This window comes from Gigantopelta aegis, chromosome 15 (assembly GCF_016097555.1).
Source record: "Gigantopelta aegis isolate Gae_Host chromosome 15, Gae_host_genome, whole genome shotgun sequence".
NCBI lineage: Eukaryota > Metazoa > Mollusca > Gastropoda > Neomphalida > Peltospiridae > Gigantopelta > Gigantopelta aegis.
The window spans coordinates 45,643,683-45,655,695 of record NC_054713.1 but is presented as its reverse complement, the minus strand read 5'-3'; the positions used below and the strand labels follow the sequence as shown (position 1 = coordinate 45,655,695).

The window sequence follows — 12,013 nt, the reverse complement described above, 5'->3', positions numbered from 1 at the left end:
TGTCAGACAGACAGCTGGTTATGTTACTCACGTCAAGCTGATACAAATTGTCTGGCTGTATGGCTCTCTTGTCCCTGTAGTCTCGCTGCCAAATCCGGTTCTGAAATGTAAATTATCACAATTCTGCTGAGCAGGACCTTCATAAAACTTCTACAGAACCACCGATACCCCATCACTGTTATAACTTGTATATAACACAGTGACAATTCTTCTCAGTAGTACAACCCCTGTAACTGCCCATGGCAATCGGCAATGCCGTGCAGTTTTAATTCTCAACGACACTTTTTTGCCTTGGACTATATTCAAACTTTTTTCAATGGAGTGTTTTTTTAGTGTGGACATTTTTTTTTAATTGCAGGAGTTGCAGCAGCACTGATACATAGCTGTTAATGTAGCAACATAAATAAAACTTCTGTTAGTCAGAATATCTATTTATATATAGGCTAGGGTGTACTATCAATCCCCCAAACCTCAGCAAACACATGTAGTTATTTACTATTCAAGACACAATGGTATAGTATATATATGAACTGTACAGACTGTAAAGAACCCTTTTCACTGGTTGTCTTATTCAGGCAGCAGACAAGCTGTTGATACTTGTTACTTACAACACTCCAAGTGCAAGTCAGTGCAAGACAGACATTGAAATAAGCATAGTGCTTGGTAACAGGTTATCATAAATTACAGGCCAGGGGCCTTATTCACTAAACTCTCGCAACTTTGCGATCTCGAAGTGCAATGCTAAAAGACTTGCACAGAGGATGCTTCGTTGTCTAGAAGAGACTAAGAGAGCTTTGTGAATTAGTCCCCTGGTAATCTATAGCTTTAAGATGCATTTATGAACTTTACAAAACTCCTCCCACAGGGAACATTTTGTTTTCAAAATCTTCATTAGCGATATTTCTAGTCAATTGAAAATTGATTAGCAACTACTGTTTAACCTTCTGACTACTGCAGGCGAGATATCTCGCCCGACGTCACGTCAGTCGATATACTGTACACTGTATACAGTGCACTCCCCAATTCATATTTCCCGCCGTTTTGCACACGACACTCGCCGGAAACGGAAATATAAAATGGTGGTTTTTGTTTTGATTTTTTCAATTGAAAATACCTTGAAATTTTGAGTTCAAAAAGTGGTTTTCGGCAAGTATTTTCGCTTGACAACAATGGCGGCACGTCGCTGTAATTTTCAGGGATCGATAGCTGATTGTAACAGCTAATTTGATAATAAATTTGATCGTTTTACCAACAACGAAAATTACCAAATATTGCAATATGAATCGTAGTTCGGGTTTTAAAAAAAATTCTGGTCAAAAAACCAGTTATCGGGAATAATGGACATAAATACTGGACAGCTGGCCACAAATGCCCGTAAGTAAACACAACTTTTTTCTATTTTTTGCCTAATTTTAATCACCATTAGCCGATCTAAAATAACAAAAATTACAAAAAAAAGACACGAAAATAATACTTACCGATTCATATATGAACTTTATTTCACGTATTTATGAAACATTTAAGTGAATATATGTGAGTAAAAATTATAAACTTGTACCCACTCAACGTGGTTTTTGTTAAAAATTAATCCAGTAGTCTAAAGGTTAATGTTTCAAAATTGTGTAGTGATCTCTGAAATTTGTGTAGCGAATCGCGACATGATACTGAACAAAATGTTGCCTGTCCCACTGTGATCCCTTCACAAATACGCTGATAGTAGCGATACTTTGTTCTTCATTCATATCACTGTTCTTGGTGCACTAAATATTACATCTGTGGGCAATATACACAGTTAACAGCAAACAATTCATCAAAAGATAGGTTGTGATGTTGTTTTTAAATAAATTTGTGAAAAACAAAGTACCGTTCTCAAATTTCTTGACATATTATTATTAACCTACTGGCAAACTAATCCACTGTTGTCAACATTAGTCAAAGTATCAAAATAAAATGCAATATTATCACATCGATTGAGCACTATAACACATTTCTGGGACTCATCCATTTGTTTTTCCAACCTTCATATTAAAGTCGCAGACCCTAGTTTCAACCCGTAAAAATGGACACTAAATTTAGTTATTTTATAAACCTGTAACACATTTGGATAAAGTTACAAAAGAGTGAAACAAAAGTGTGTGTCGATGAAATGGTGAAATACTTTTTAAAAAACACAAACTCCATTCCTGAACCTTTACTTCTCAAACACACATTCATTTTTTAAAAATATGAAAAATGTATTTTGTGATAGTAAAAACACCAGAATGACCAGAAATACTTCGGATATATGGAAATGTATAATCTAAACAATATAATCTTAAAGCTGCACACCCTAGTTCCATCCAGCGAAAATAAATTATAATTTAGTTAATCTACAAACCTGTAACACACTTAGATCACGTTTTTATCAAATGGAGTGAAAAAGCAGGTTTTATATCGATAAATACCATGGGAATCCCCATGTCCCAATTGCTTGAAATAATTTTGAAAGTTAGTATTCTGATGTCACCGGTAGAAGCACAACAATGCCTACGTCACGACAAATTTCACAGACTTGGGGTGCGTTCGTTTCACCTCTCCTGGACATGTTCCAACTGTTCTATCCTGGTCGTATCCCCTCTCCAGATATCGTAAGACTTAGCAAAATTATTGGTTTTAAGGGTTTGTAACGTTTTGTATTGAGACACTTACTTGTCTGAACTTTATTGTTACTGAAAATGTTCACGAACTGTGAAGAAAAATCTCATAAATGAACAACAACAAATCGGATGTTTATTGCGCGAACCGTGCACGAGAAAACAAACCGCACCAAAATGATAACGGTCACGTGATATACCAACGTCTGTGACATTAAAAATAGATTGGACCTCGCTTGCTTAACGTTTTTTTCTCGACAACACGTTTTGTAAAAAAATGCAAAAAATGCATTTCGTGGTTTTACAAACATCAGGATTACCAAAAAGCACTTCAGGTGAATGGAAATGTGTATTCTAAATAATAAAATGTAAGTAAAGTGCAATTTTATTTCTGAAAAATGGGGTTTAATAGCGAAAAACAACGCCGTAATGGTTAACAAATAAACGTAACTAGGGTGTGTCCCTTTAATTAAAGTGTGATTTCAGTTATCAAAAACAGCTCCAAGAGTGAAAACTATGCGTTAGTGTTTAAAAACTGAAGTCTGAACGTGTACTAATAATCACAGAACGTGTACTAATAATCACAGTAGAAACTTACCTGAACATATTTTATCACAGCAGAGTTGTAGTCAACGGTTTTACGATGAATCGCTTTTCTCATTCGCTTTCCATCAAACGTCGCCACCGCTTGAGTGCTCAACAAGGGGTTCACAAACCGGTCCTTGCCCTCTTTCGGAGTCGGACCATCTTGAGCGGGCGGAATCTGCTGGCGCCCTCTATATCCTCCACGGTTCTGCGGTGTACCGAAACTTGTAGGCAAAGCATACATTGCCATTGTTCCTCCGTCCATTATAATTCTGAAAATCAAACATTTTATGTAACCAACAGATATAAAAACATCAAAATAACATGGCTAGCTGTGGGTCAGGTCAAAAGTTCACCAAATTATCTATTCAACCTAACAAACAGCAAAAACCCAGTTCTTTTCTAACAAAATATCAAGTATTTCATAAAATTATTTTGCTAAATTAAAATAAAATTTGTAATTGGTGAATCTGGAGAGTGCCCGAGCTAGCCCTGATTAAAAAATATATGTATACCCTTTGAAGATATTATACATTACTGTAGAAATACAACAGTACCAATAAGTTTTTAAGAGAGTACTTAAGTGTGGGAATCGTCAGTACCATTCTAATTTTTTAGCTGAATGTTAAGATTACACAAACGATTAAATCACAACCCTTCCTATTATGAAACCAAATTAATTTCTAGATGTTGCAAAGGCAAACTTTTGTAGATACAATTTTGAAAATGCTAATGGTTTTGTCATTCAGATAAACAAATGTATGTATGTAGGTTTGCCATTCTACCCGTTGCAAGATAAAAACAATATTTTAAGGCTGTACCAGTTATTTTGAATGTATATTTCATCCACCATAAATTTTGTCCATTCACTTTGTCCATTTTGTCCACTCATTTGGGTATAAATCAGACAAGAGCCTTGTGTATGGAATTTAATTTTATTTCTAAAGATGAAATTAGTGGGTTAGCCTCAATTCAAGTATGCATTTAAAGCAGAGTATACTGAAAATACTGCTCAATATCGGTATTGGTATTATGTCAGTACTAAATGCTGTACCAATACCGAGGTAAATCATCCCAAAAATACCAATATCGAACCTCTAATTTCAATACCGTCAAGCTCTAATTGGTTTTAAGAAAAAATATTGCCTGCTGGAAATAAAGACAGGACACGGTGAGGTGTATTTAGGACAGCGTGTGGAGAATTAGGACTTCCGAGATGTATTTTAGAGTATGCTGCATCATAACTTTAAAACATAAGTCACAAGCTCAGCCTGAACTAAATAGAAGATTATGCGTATATCCGTCTCTTGAAAAATGACCTGTGATTTGTGTAATTTTTTATGGTGAATTTTTATTTCATCAGGTAGGTCTATAAAATGTATTCTTTTTACAATGGCTGTACATGCTGCCATTTCGAGCCCTGTAATTTACATGTTTCAAGAAAAAATTGTTAACCACATGTGATCATTTCTCAAAATTATATTTTTTAAAAAGCAAAATCCAGTTATTTTCCACAAAAAAATTATACTTTCAAATATCAATCATTACGGGGCCTAAACAAATGTTTTTCGCCATTTTATTAATAAAAAAATAGTTTTGCGAAATCTTCTTAGAATACAGTTGGAGATTTTTGAGGATGTCAGAGGTAGCACTGTTATCAATTACTGAATTAGGCATTATTAGGCAACAGAGTTGACCAAACTCGTAAACTGAAATTGACAATATTTCAGTCGTCTTCTTTTTTTCTATTTTGTGTCGATTTCACGTTGAATTAGAGCGTTAACCAGTCGCTTACATTTTAACCACAAAGTGGTATTCCTTGATTTATTAGTTCAACTTCATCTACACAACAAATATATGGGAACTATTAAAAATAAAGTTACATTTGAACTCCATGTTTAATTGTCTGGTAATGAAAAAAACAACATTTTTACGACATGCTGCTTCTGATCAAAAGCAAATGGCGGAAATTATCTGTGACGAATTAAAAGTGGGATTGTAAAACAAACGAACTGTCAAACATCTTTAATTTATATTATAATCTGTTGTCATATTATTAGTATTTTACAATACAGAATGATGTAGTAATATCATTTATGTATAAAATTTATATTTACTACTACAGATACTTACGAAACTCAAAATAAAATAACAATAAGACAATTGATTTGTCAGTTCCAACTTTTATACACATTTCTTCGTTCGGTAAAGTTCGTTTAACTCCGTTGGGGGTTCCAAGAATTTCCGTGAACGGTCATAAACATTCCTGATTTATTTGAGCATTGTATACTTAATTATTCCGCCTTTCTTAATAAAATACCGGCAAATTATATAGGTTAAATTTCATTTTTAAATCAGGGGTAAAAACAAAATGCTAGAACAGCCAAGGTATGCAGCTTAATTTGCACTGTCACTGATGTAATCGATAATGCACTTACATAGAAACTAAAGGTACAACTGCGTGTGCTTTACCTTAGCTGTTCCATAAATTGTCTTCATATCTGTATATATACGTATAATACATACAGTAATTTGATGATAATTTGTAACGATTTGTTTTTATTTACACTGAGTCTTTCTCCTCTTTAGACCGGCCTCGGTGGCGTCGTGGTTAGGCCATCGGTCTACAGGCTGGTAGGTACTGGGTTCGGATCCCATTCGAGGCATGGGATTTTTAATCCAGATATCGACTCCAACCCTGAATGAGTGTTCCGCAAGGCTCAATGGGTAGGTGTAGATCACTTGCACCGACCAGAGATCCATAACTGGTTCAACAAAGGCCATGGTTTGTGCTATTCTGCCTGTGGGAAGCGCAAATAAAAGATCCCTTGCTGCCTGTCGTAAAAGAGTAGCCTATGTAGCGACAGCAGGTTTCCTCTAAAAAATAGTGTCAGAATGACCATATGTTTGACGTCCAATAGCCGATGATAAGATAATAAAAAAAATCAATGTGCTCTAGTGGCGTCGTTAAATAAAACAAACTTTACTTTTTCTTTTTTAAATGTTGATTTGCTATGGGTTTAAAACTTAACAGTATGTTTTTTTACATGATATTTAACTGTATTGATTACGGAGTGACATGCTAATTCATCAGTTCACTTTCGATGCAAACGGACTAAACAAGGTCATCGGTCAAGAAACAGACCCTGTATTAACTTTTTAAGAGATGATCCATACATTAGTAGGACTGCTGGTCAACTCGCCACAATCTAATTAAAATTAGCTCCACTATTACATGTGGATCGAACACCAGCCAGTTGGAGCTCATGTCCACCAATCAAAACCTTACTTGCAGAATCCTGCCAGTGATTTAAAACTAACAACACTGCGTAGTCCCCAATGTCCAGGTAACATTTCGTCTGTAAATAATAATTTATGGGTATGGGTAACTGTATTTACGTGCCCCTATCCACGAGGGTTCAGGCACGCCCACCCCGGATTCAGCCTCTGACATCGCCAGTTGTCGATTCCGGGGCGGGAGGGGGGTGGGGGGGGAGGGGTAATTATAAAATTGCATGGGGTAAAAAAAAGAAAAAAAAAAAAAAATTAAATTGTGGTATGACCACTTACGAACTTAAATAAATATATCATTTATAATTAGGGATCTATCATATTTATGTATTTTCACTCATATATTTATAATAGCACCATAAATAAAAGCCTTATATCTTTCTATTATTTTAATATATAATTAGTAGGTGCACTTACTTAAAATTTCGATCGGGCAGATCTAAATAATTATATAATATAACTAATTAGTTACTAATAATATTTATATATATATATATTTTTTTATTTTATTAATTAGGCCCTGGAGGATAAAGGATTCGTAAAGCGGGGAGCACCGCGCCACAGGCAGTCAGGCGATCAAACAGGCGGGAGGCCCACTATGGTAAGTCCGGATTTCCACGGGGGGGCGTTCCGGGGGGGGAGGCCTCCTACCAGGCTTCCCTATCGGCCAAAACCGCCAACGCCCTACCGCACCCAAATATGCACCCTACCACGGCGTCCCCCCCCCCCATCCCCCCCCCCCCCCCCCCCCCAGGTTATCCATGTAACACAGGTGGGCCAGTATTTAGGATGATATGAATGATATGAAAATGGTAAATGATAAGCCCGCGAGCCGCCGTCTGGAGTGGTGGTGAAACGTATAAGATTCTTTGATGTTGTTGGTTGACTAGTGGACTGATTCAGTTATATGGTGAGGTGTCCTCGCCGCTCTCCCCAAGCATTCGTGAGCACTAATTTAAATATTGACCAATCACACTTCCGCCTTTTATAACGTTATTTGGGAGCATACACATTCTAAAAATATCGGGCGAGTCTATTTTAGTGGCCGCAGTACAGCGAACCATACCAATACGTACGGGGTGGGTTATCAGTCTTCAATTTTACATTAAAAATTATTTATTTATTTAAAAAAAACCCAAACTAAATCAGTCTTCAGTTTTACATTACAAATTATTTATTTTATAAAATAAAACATGTTTTAAGGCATTCGTAATTCACACGAAACATGTCGTATACCCTCAGGATAATTCGGAATGTTTTCAAATTATTTTTAAATCACTGGCAGGATTCTGCAAGTAAGGTTTTGATTGGTGGACATGAACTCCATCTGGCTGGTGTTAGATCCACATGTAATAGTGGAGCTAATTTTAATTAGATTGAACTCGCCATAAATCCATAGAAATACTTGGTGTGCCCACGATAGCGTTCTTGAATATGAATTAGATATAGACACGGAAATAGAGATAAATTAAATGCGTATTTCTGTCGTATCAAAGTACCCAACTCCACCGGAGGGGACTATGCGTGTCATCTCCGTCCTGTCTGCCCGTCCATCCGTCCGTCAGTCTGTCCCATATATAGTTTTCCGAACTTTTTTCACAATGTATCAAGGTATTGAGCTGAAATTGTGTGTATAGATTTATCATGTAGAGTTACAGACCAAGTTTTATTTTCAATGGATTACTAATGTTCGACAGAGTTATGACCTGATTAAATTTAATTGACTTTTTGGGAAGTTATTCAAGGGTCTAACAGTATATTAAAAATATAATTTATTAATGTTCGACAGAGTTATGACCTGATTAAATTTAATTGACTTTTTGGGAAGTTATTCAAGGGTCTAACAGTATATTAAAAATATAATTTATTAATGTTCGACAGAGTTATGACCTGATTAAATTTAATTGACTTTTTGGGAAGTTATTCAAGGGTCTAACAGTATATTAAAAATATAATTTATTAATGTTCGACAGAGTTATGACCTGATTAAATTTAATTGACTTTTTGGGAAGTTATTCAAGGGTCTAACAGTATATTAAAAATATAATTTATTAATGTTTGACAGAGTTATGACCCTTTACCTTACGCGATTTGTGGGGCCTAGTAGGTAACATTAATATTATCTCGATCGGTGGCGTCGTGGTTAAGCCATCGGACATAAGGCTGGTAGGTACAGGGTTCGCAGCCCGGTACCGGCTTCCACCCAGGGCGAGTTTTAACGACCCAGTGGGTAGGTGTAAGGCCATTCTTCTCTCACTAACCACTAACAATTAACAACTAACTCTGTCCTGGACAGACAGCCCAGATAGTTGAGGTGTGTGCCTAGCACAGCGTACTTGAACCTTAATTAGATATACCGTAAGCAGGAAAATTGCTGGTATGGTTAATATTTCGGCACTTAGCTATAATAATTTGGTATATATATATTTGTTGATGTGTGTGTGTGTGTGTGTGGGGGGGGGGGGGGGTTCTTTCTCTGTCTCTTCTCAACCAAGTGATCATTTTCGTGTTTATATCTAAAGTAGGTGTTCTGTCATATGTAATTTCTTAGCGTATACTGTATCGTTTGGAGGGTGAGGGGAAGGTGGTCCTTCGAAGGCGATCGATCCTTTAACCCATCTCACCTTCAGCCCATCTCACCTTCAACCTATCTCTTTCAACCCATCTCACCTTCAGCTCATCTCACCTTCAGCCCATCTCACCTTCAACCCATCTCACCTTCAGCCCATCTCACCTTCAACCCATCTCACCTCAGACGAGCGCTTATATATCTAAACTTAAAGACAAAAATATACTGGAGTTTTCGGGGGATGTTAGGGGGGAGTTTAGGGAGGGGGTAAAAAATAAAATTATTATTCCCCATATATAAATACATAAAGATAATCTAGTTTGAGCACACACACACATACACACACGCACACACACACACACACACAAACACCCCTTCTGCTAGTTTGTGCCCCTCCCACACTTTAGATATCGTTCCTGCTAAATCTAAATCATACATCCGCATCGCGGTGAGCTTGCTTGGATGAACAAGAATATTATAGCTCGAGTGTCCTCTAGCTATGACCTGTTTATTGTTTATATGCTTACCACAGGCCACAGCTAGAGGACATTCAAGCTAAAACTGGAGAGAATAAAAATAAATTAAAGTTATAAATTTAAGGTATCAAAATATTTCACTTTAATTCATAAAAACAAACCATCAATTCGAGCTGTCAAGTTATTTACAAATTCATAAAATAAAATATTTTGTTATATATGGTAAATATATGTTGCCGCTATGGCCATTTTGGGATCTAGTGGCACGTAAAGATAAGACGTAGTACCGCCCGAATAGAATTCGACTTTTTGATTGGTTGACGATAACCACCGGAGATCATTCTAGCAGATTATTTCAGTATCGCCATCTTGTTAAAAGTATTAGACGGCGAACGGATATTATTTAGAGAATTAATATATGAACGCGATCGTTGTATTGTTTTAAGATTTGTTATCTTTCCCCTAGACCCACGCACTTTAGTTTTCTTTTGTTTTTCAATTCAAAATCCGAAAATGACTGGTGTTGAAATGCAAATAGCCGTGGTATGTTCCAGTAATCAAAATCGCAGTATGGAAGCTCATAGTTTTCTTGGGTAAGGACGATGAAAAGAATACCATGTTATATGTGAAAATAAACTAAATAAGATTTAGTTTTCTAATTCACTATTTTCAAAACGTGTGAATTGGGTGTACTAGTCAAGATCATCGTTCATGTTTGTGCTGAATCGTGAATAACTGTGCCCTGTGGTGTGCTACGCTGCAATGAATTATGATATTTGGGGGGGGGGGGGGGGGGGGGGTGTAATTTAGTTTGCTGTGTCTAAAATGCACCGACATCCTGACTTATATTATTATACTAATAGGTGTAGCCATAATAATTTGGTAAATATTTAAATAATAATTAATTAACTTGAATATAGTGCGATTTTAATTTTATAATTAAAACCAATGTATCAATAAAAAAATTAGGGAGAATGGCAGGTGTGACAGATTACAAAGACAAAGGCGTATGTATAATGTAGTAATTTGTGAAATAAAAAGTGATGTTACAGTGAACTGAAATGAAATGGAACTTCAGAAAGAAAATTGACCAAAAACAAAAGTAAAGGAGCAAAAGCAACAACATGTTTACATGTTTAACCAAAAATAATATTTATAAAATAAATAAGAAAGAAAACAAAATCCTGAAAATGTTCCTTGTATTTTGGGCCATGTCCATTAATTATATATATTTGAAACTATGAAAAACTAAGACCAATCAAAAGACCTTTAGTGCATGACTAAAGTACTGTCGGAAATAGAATAAAAATAATTTTTGTCGATTATTTCTTACATATTAAACAGACAAGTAAATATTATGTAAATATCTAATGATAGTCTACCTAATTTAGCATTTACTTGATTTGGCTTTCATTGATGTACAAGGTGGTGTTTACTCTTGAAATTAAAATAAAGATGTCGGTAAACAGGTGATTTGTGCACTTTATTGGAACAGACTATAATAAATTTTGATCAACGTGTCAATTTCATTGCTGTTACAATATATGAGGAACTATTTCTGATGACAGTTTATCCCTATTCTTCTCCAAAACAAAATATTTGTAGACATTTATAAGTAACGTTTGAGCAAAACTGTCAAGAACCATTTTGAGTTTGTTATCTATTATACCGGTATTAAAGGTGCTATCTCAAAGTTGCATAATGACAGCTATTGCAAATCATATTTTTATTAAATTTTGCTTTAACATTTAAAAACTACACGTTTAACTATATACCCATAAATGATTATAGGAAATAATTTTATCTACTAATAGAAAATGCATTTTTATTGGAGAATCTTTATCACAAACAGATGCTCACATATAATTATGATTTATCACCTTTAAGTTGTTGCAAGATTGTGTAAATTTCTAATGTACTAATATTGAATTTATATTCACTAAATATGTTGGTTATAATTAATAATTTATGCTGCAATTCAAAATACAGTGTTCGAGATTAACAGTATCCCGATATCCCGGGGATATCAGAATTTAATTTTGGATACCAGACTTCAAGAACCCAGTATCCCACCGGGATACCATATAATACTAAATTCTCAGGTGGGATACCAGATTTTGAAATGTCAGTATCCAACTGGGATACTGCTCCCAAATTTTAATCTCGAACACTTAAATAATCAGTTAACTTGCAGTTTTAAATTAAAAGTTTGTTTAAGGGTAAATGAAATAATATAGTCTGTTCCAATAAAGGTTACAAATCTCCTGTTTACTGACAATTTTATTTTAATTTCAAGAGTAAACACCACCTTGTACATCAATGAGAGTCAAAACAAGTAAATGCTAAATTAGGTAGAGTATCATTAAATAGGTATTTACAAAATATTTACTTGTCGGTTTAATATGAAAGGAATAATTAATGAAAATAAATTTTATTCTATTTCCGACACTACTTTAGTT

At 35.2% G+C, this 12,013-nt stretch overlaps 2 protein-coding genes across 2 annotated transcripts in view; one reads left to right on the top strand and one right to left on the bottom strand.

Annotated features, from left to right (window-relative positions):
• The window catches only part of LOC121389856 (flowering time control protein FY-like), a 56,340-nt gene extending 52,189 nt beyond the window's left edge, over positions 1-4,151 (bottom strand). Inside the window, exons 1-3 of the mRNA XM_041521503.1 lie at positions 4,040-4,151; positions 3,232-3,490; positions 32-100 (exon numbers count right to left, since the gene is read on the bottom strand). Coding sequence (XP_041377437.1) covers positions 32-100; positions 3,232-3,483 — 321 coding nt within the window. The 5' untranslated portion in view covers positions 3,484-3,490; positions 4,040-4,151. The remainder of the gene's footprint in view (positions 1-31; positions 101-3,231; positions 3,491-4,039) is intronic.
• Positions 4,152-9,902: 5,751 nt separating this feature from the next.
• Positions 9,903-12,013, top strand: part of LOC121390044 (RNA polymerase II subunit A C-terminal domain phosphatase SSU72-like) — a 30,974-nt gene continuing 28,863 nt past the window's right edge. The window contains exon 1 of the mRNA XM_041521749.1: positions 9,903-10,147. Within this exon, the coding sequence (XP_041377683.1) occupies positions 10,068-10,147 (80 nt within the window). The 5' untranslated portion in view covers positions 9,903-10,067. The remainder of the gene's footprint in view (positions 10,148-12,013) is intronic.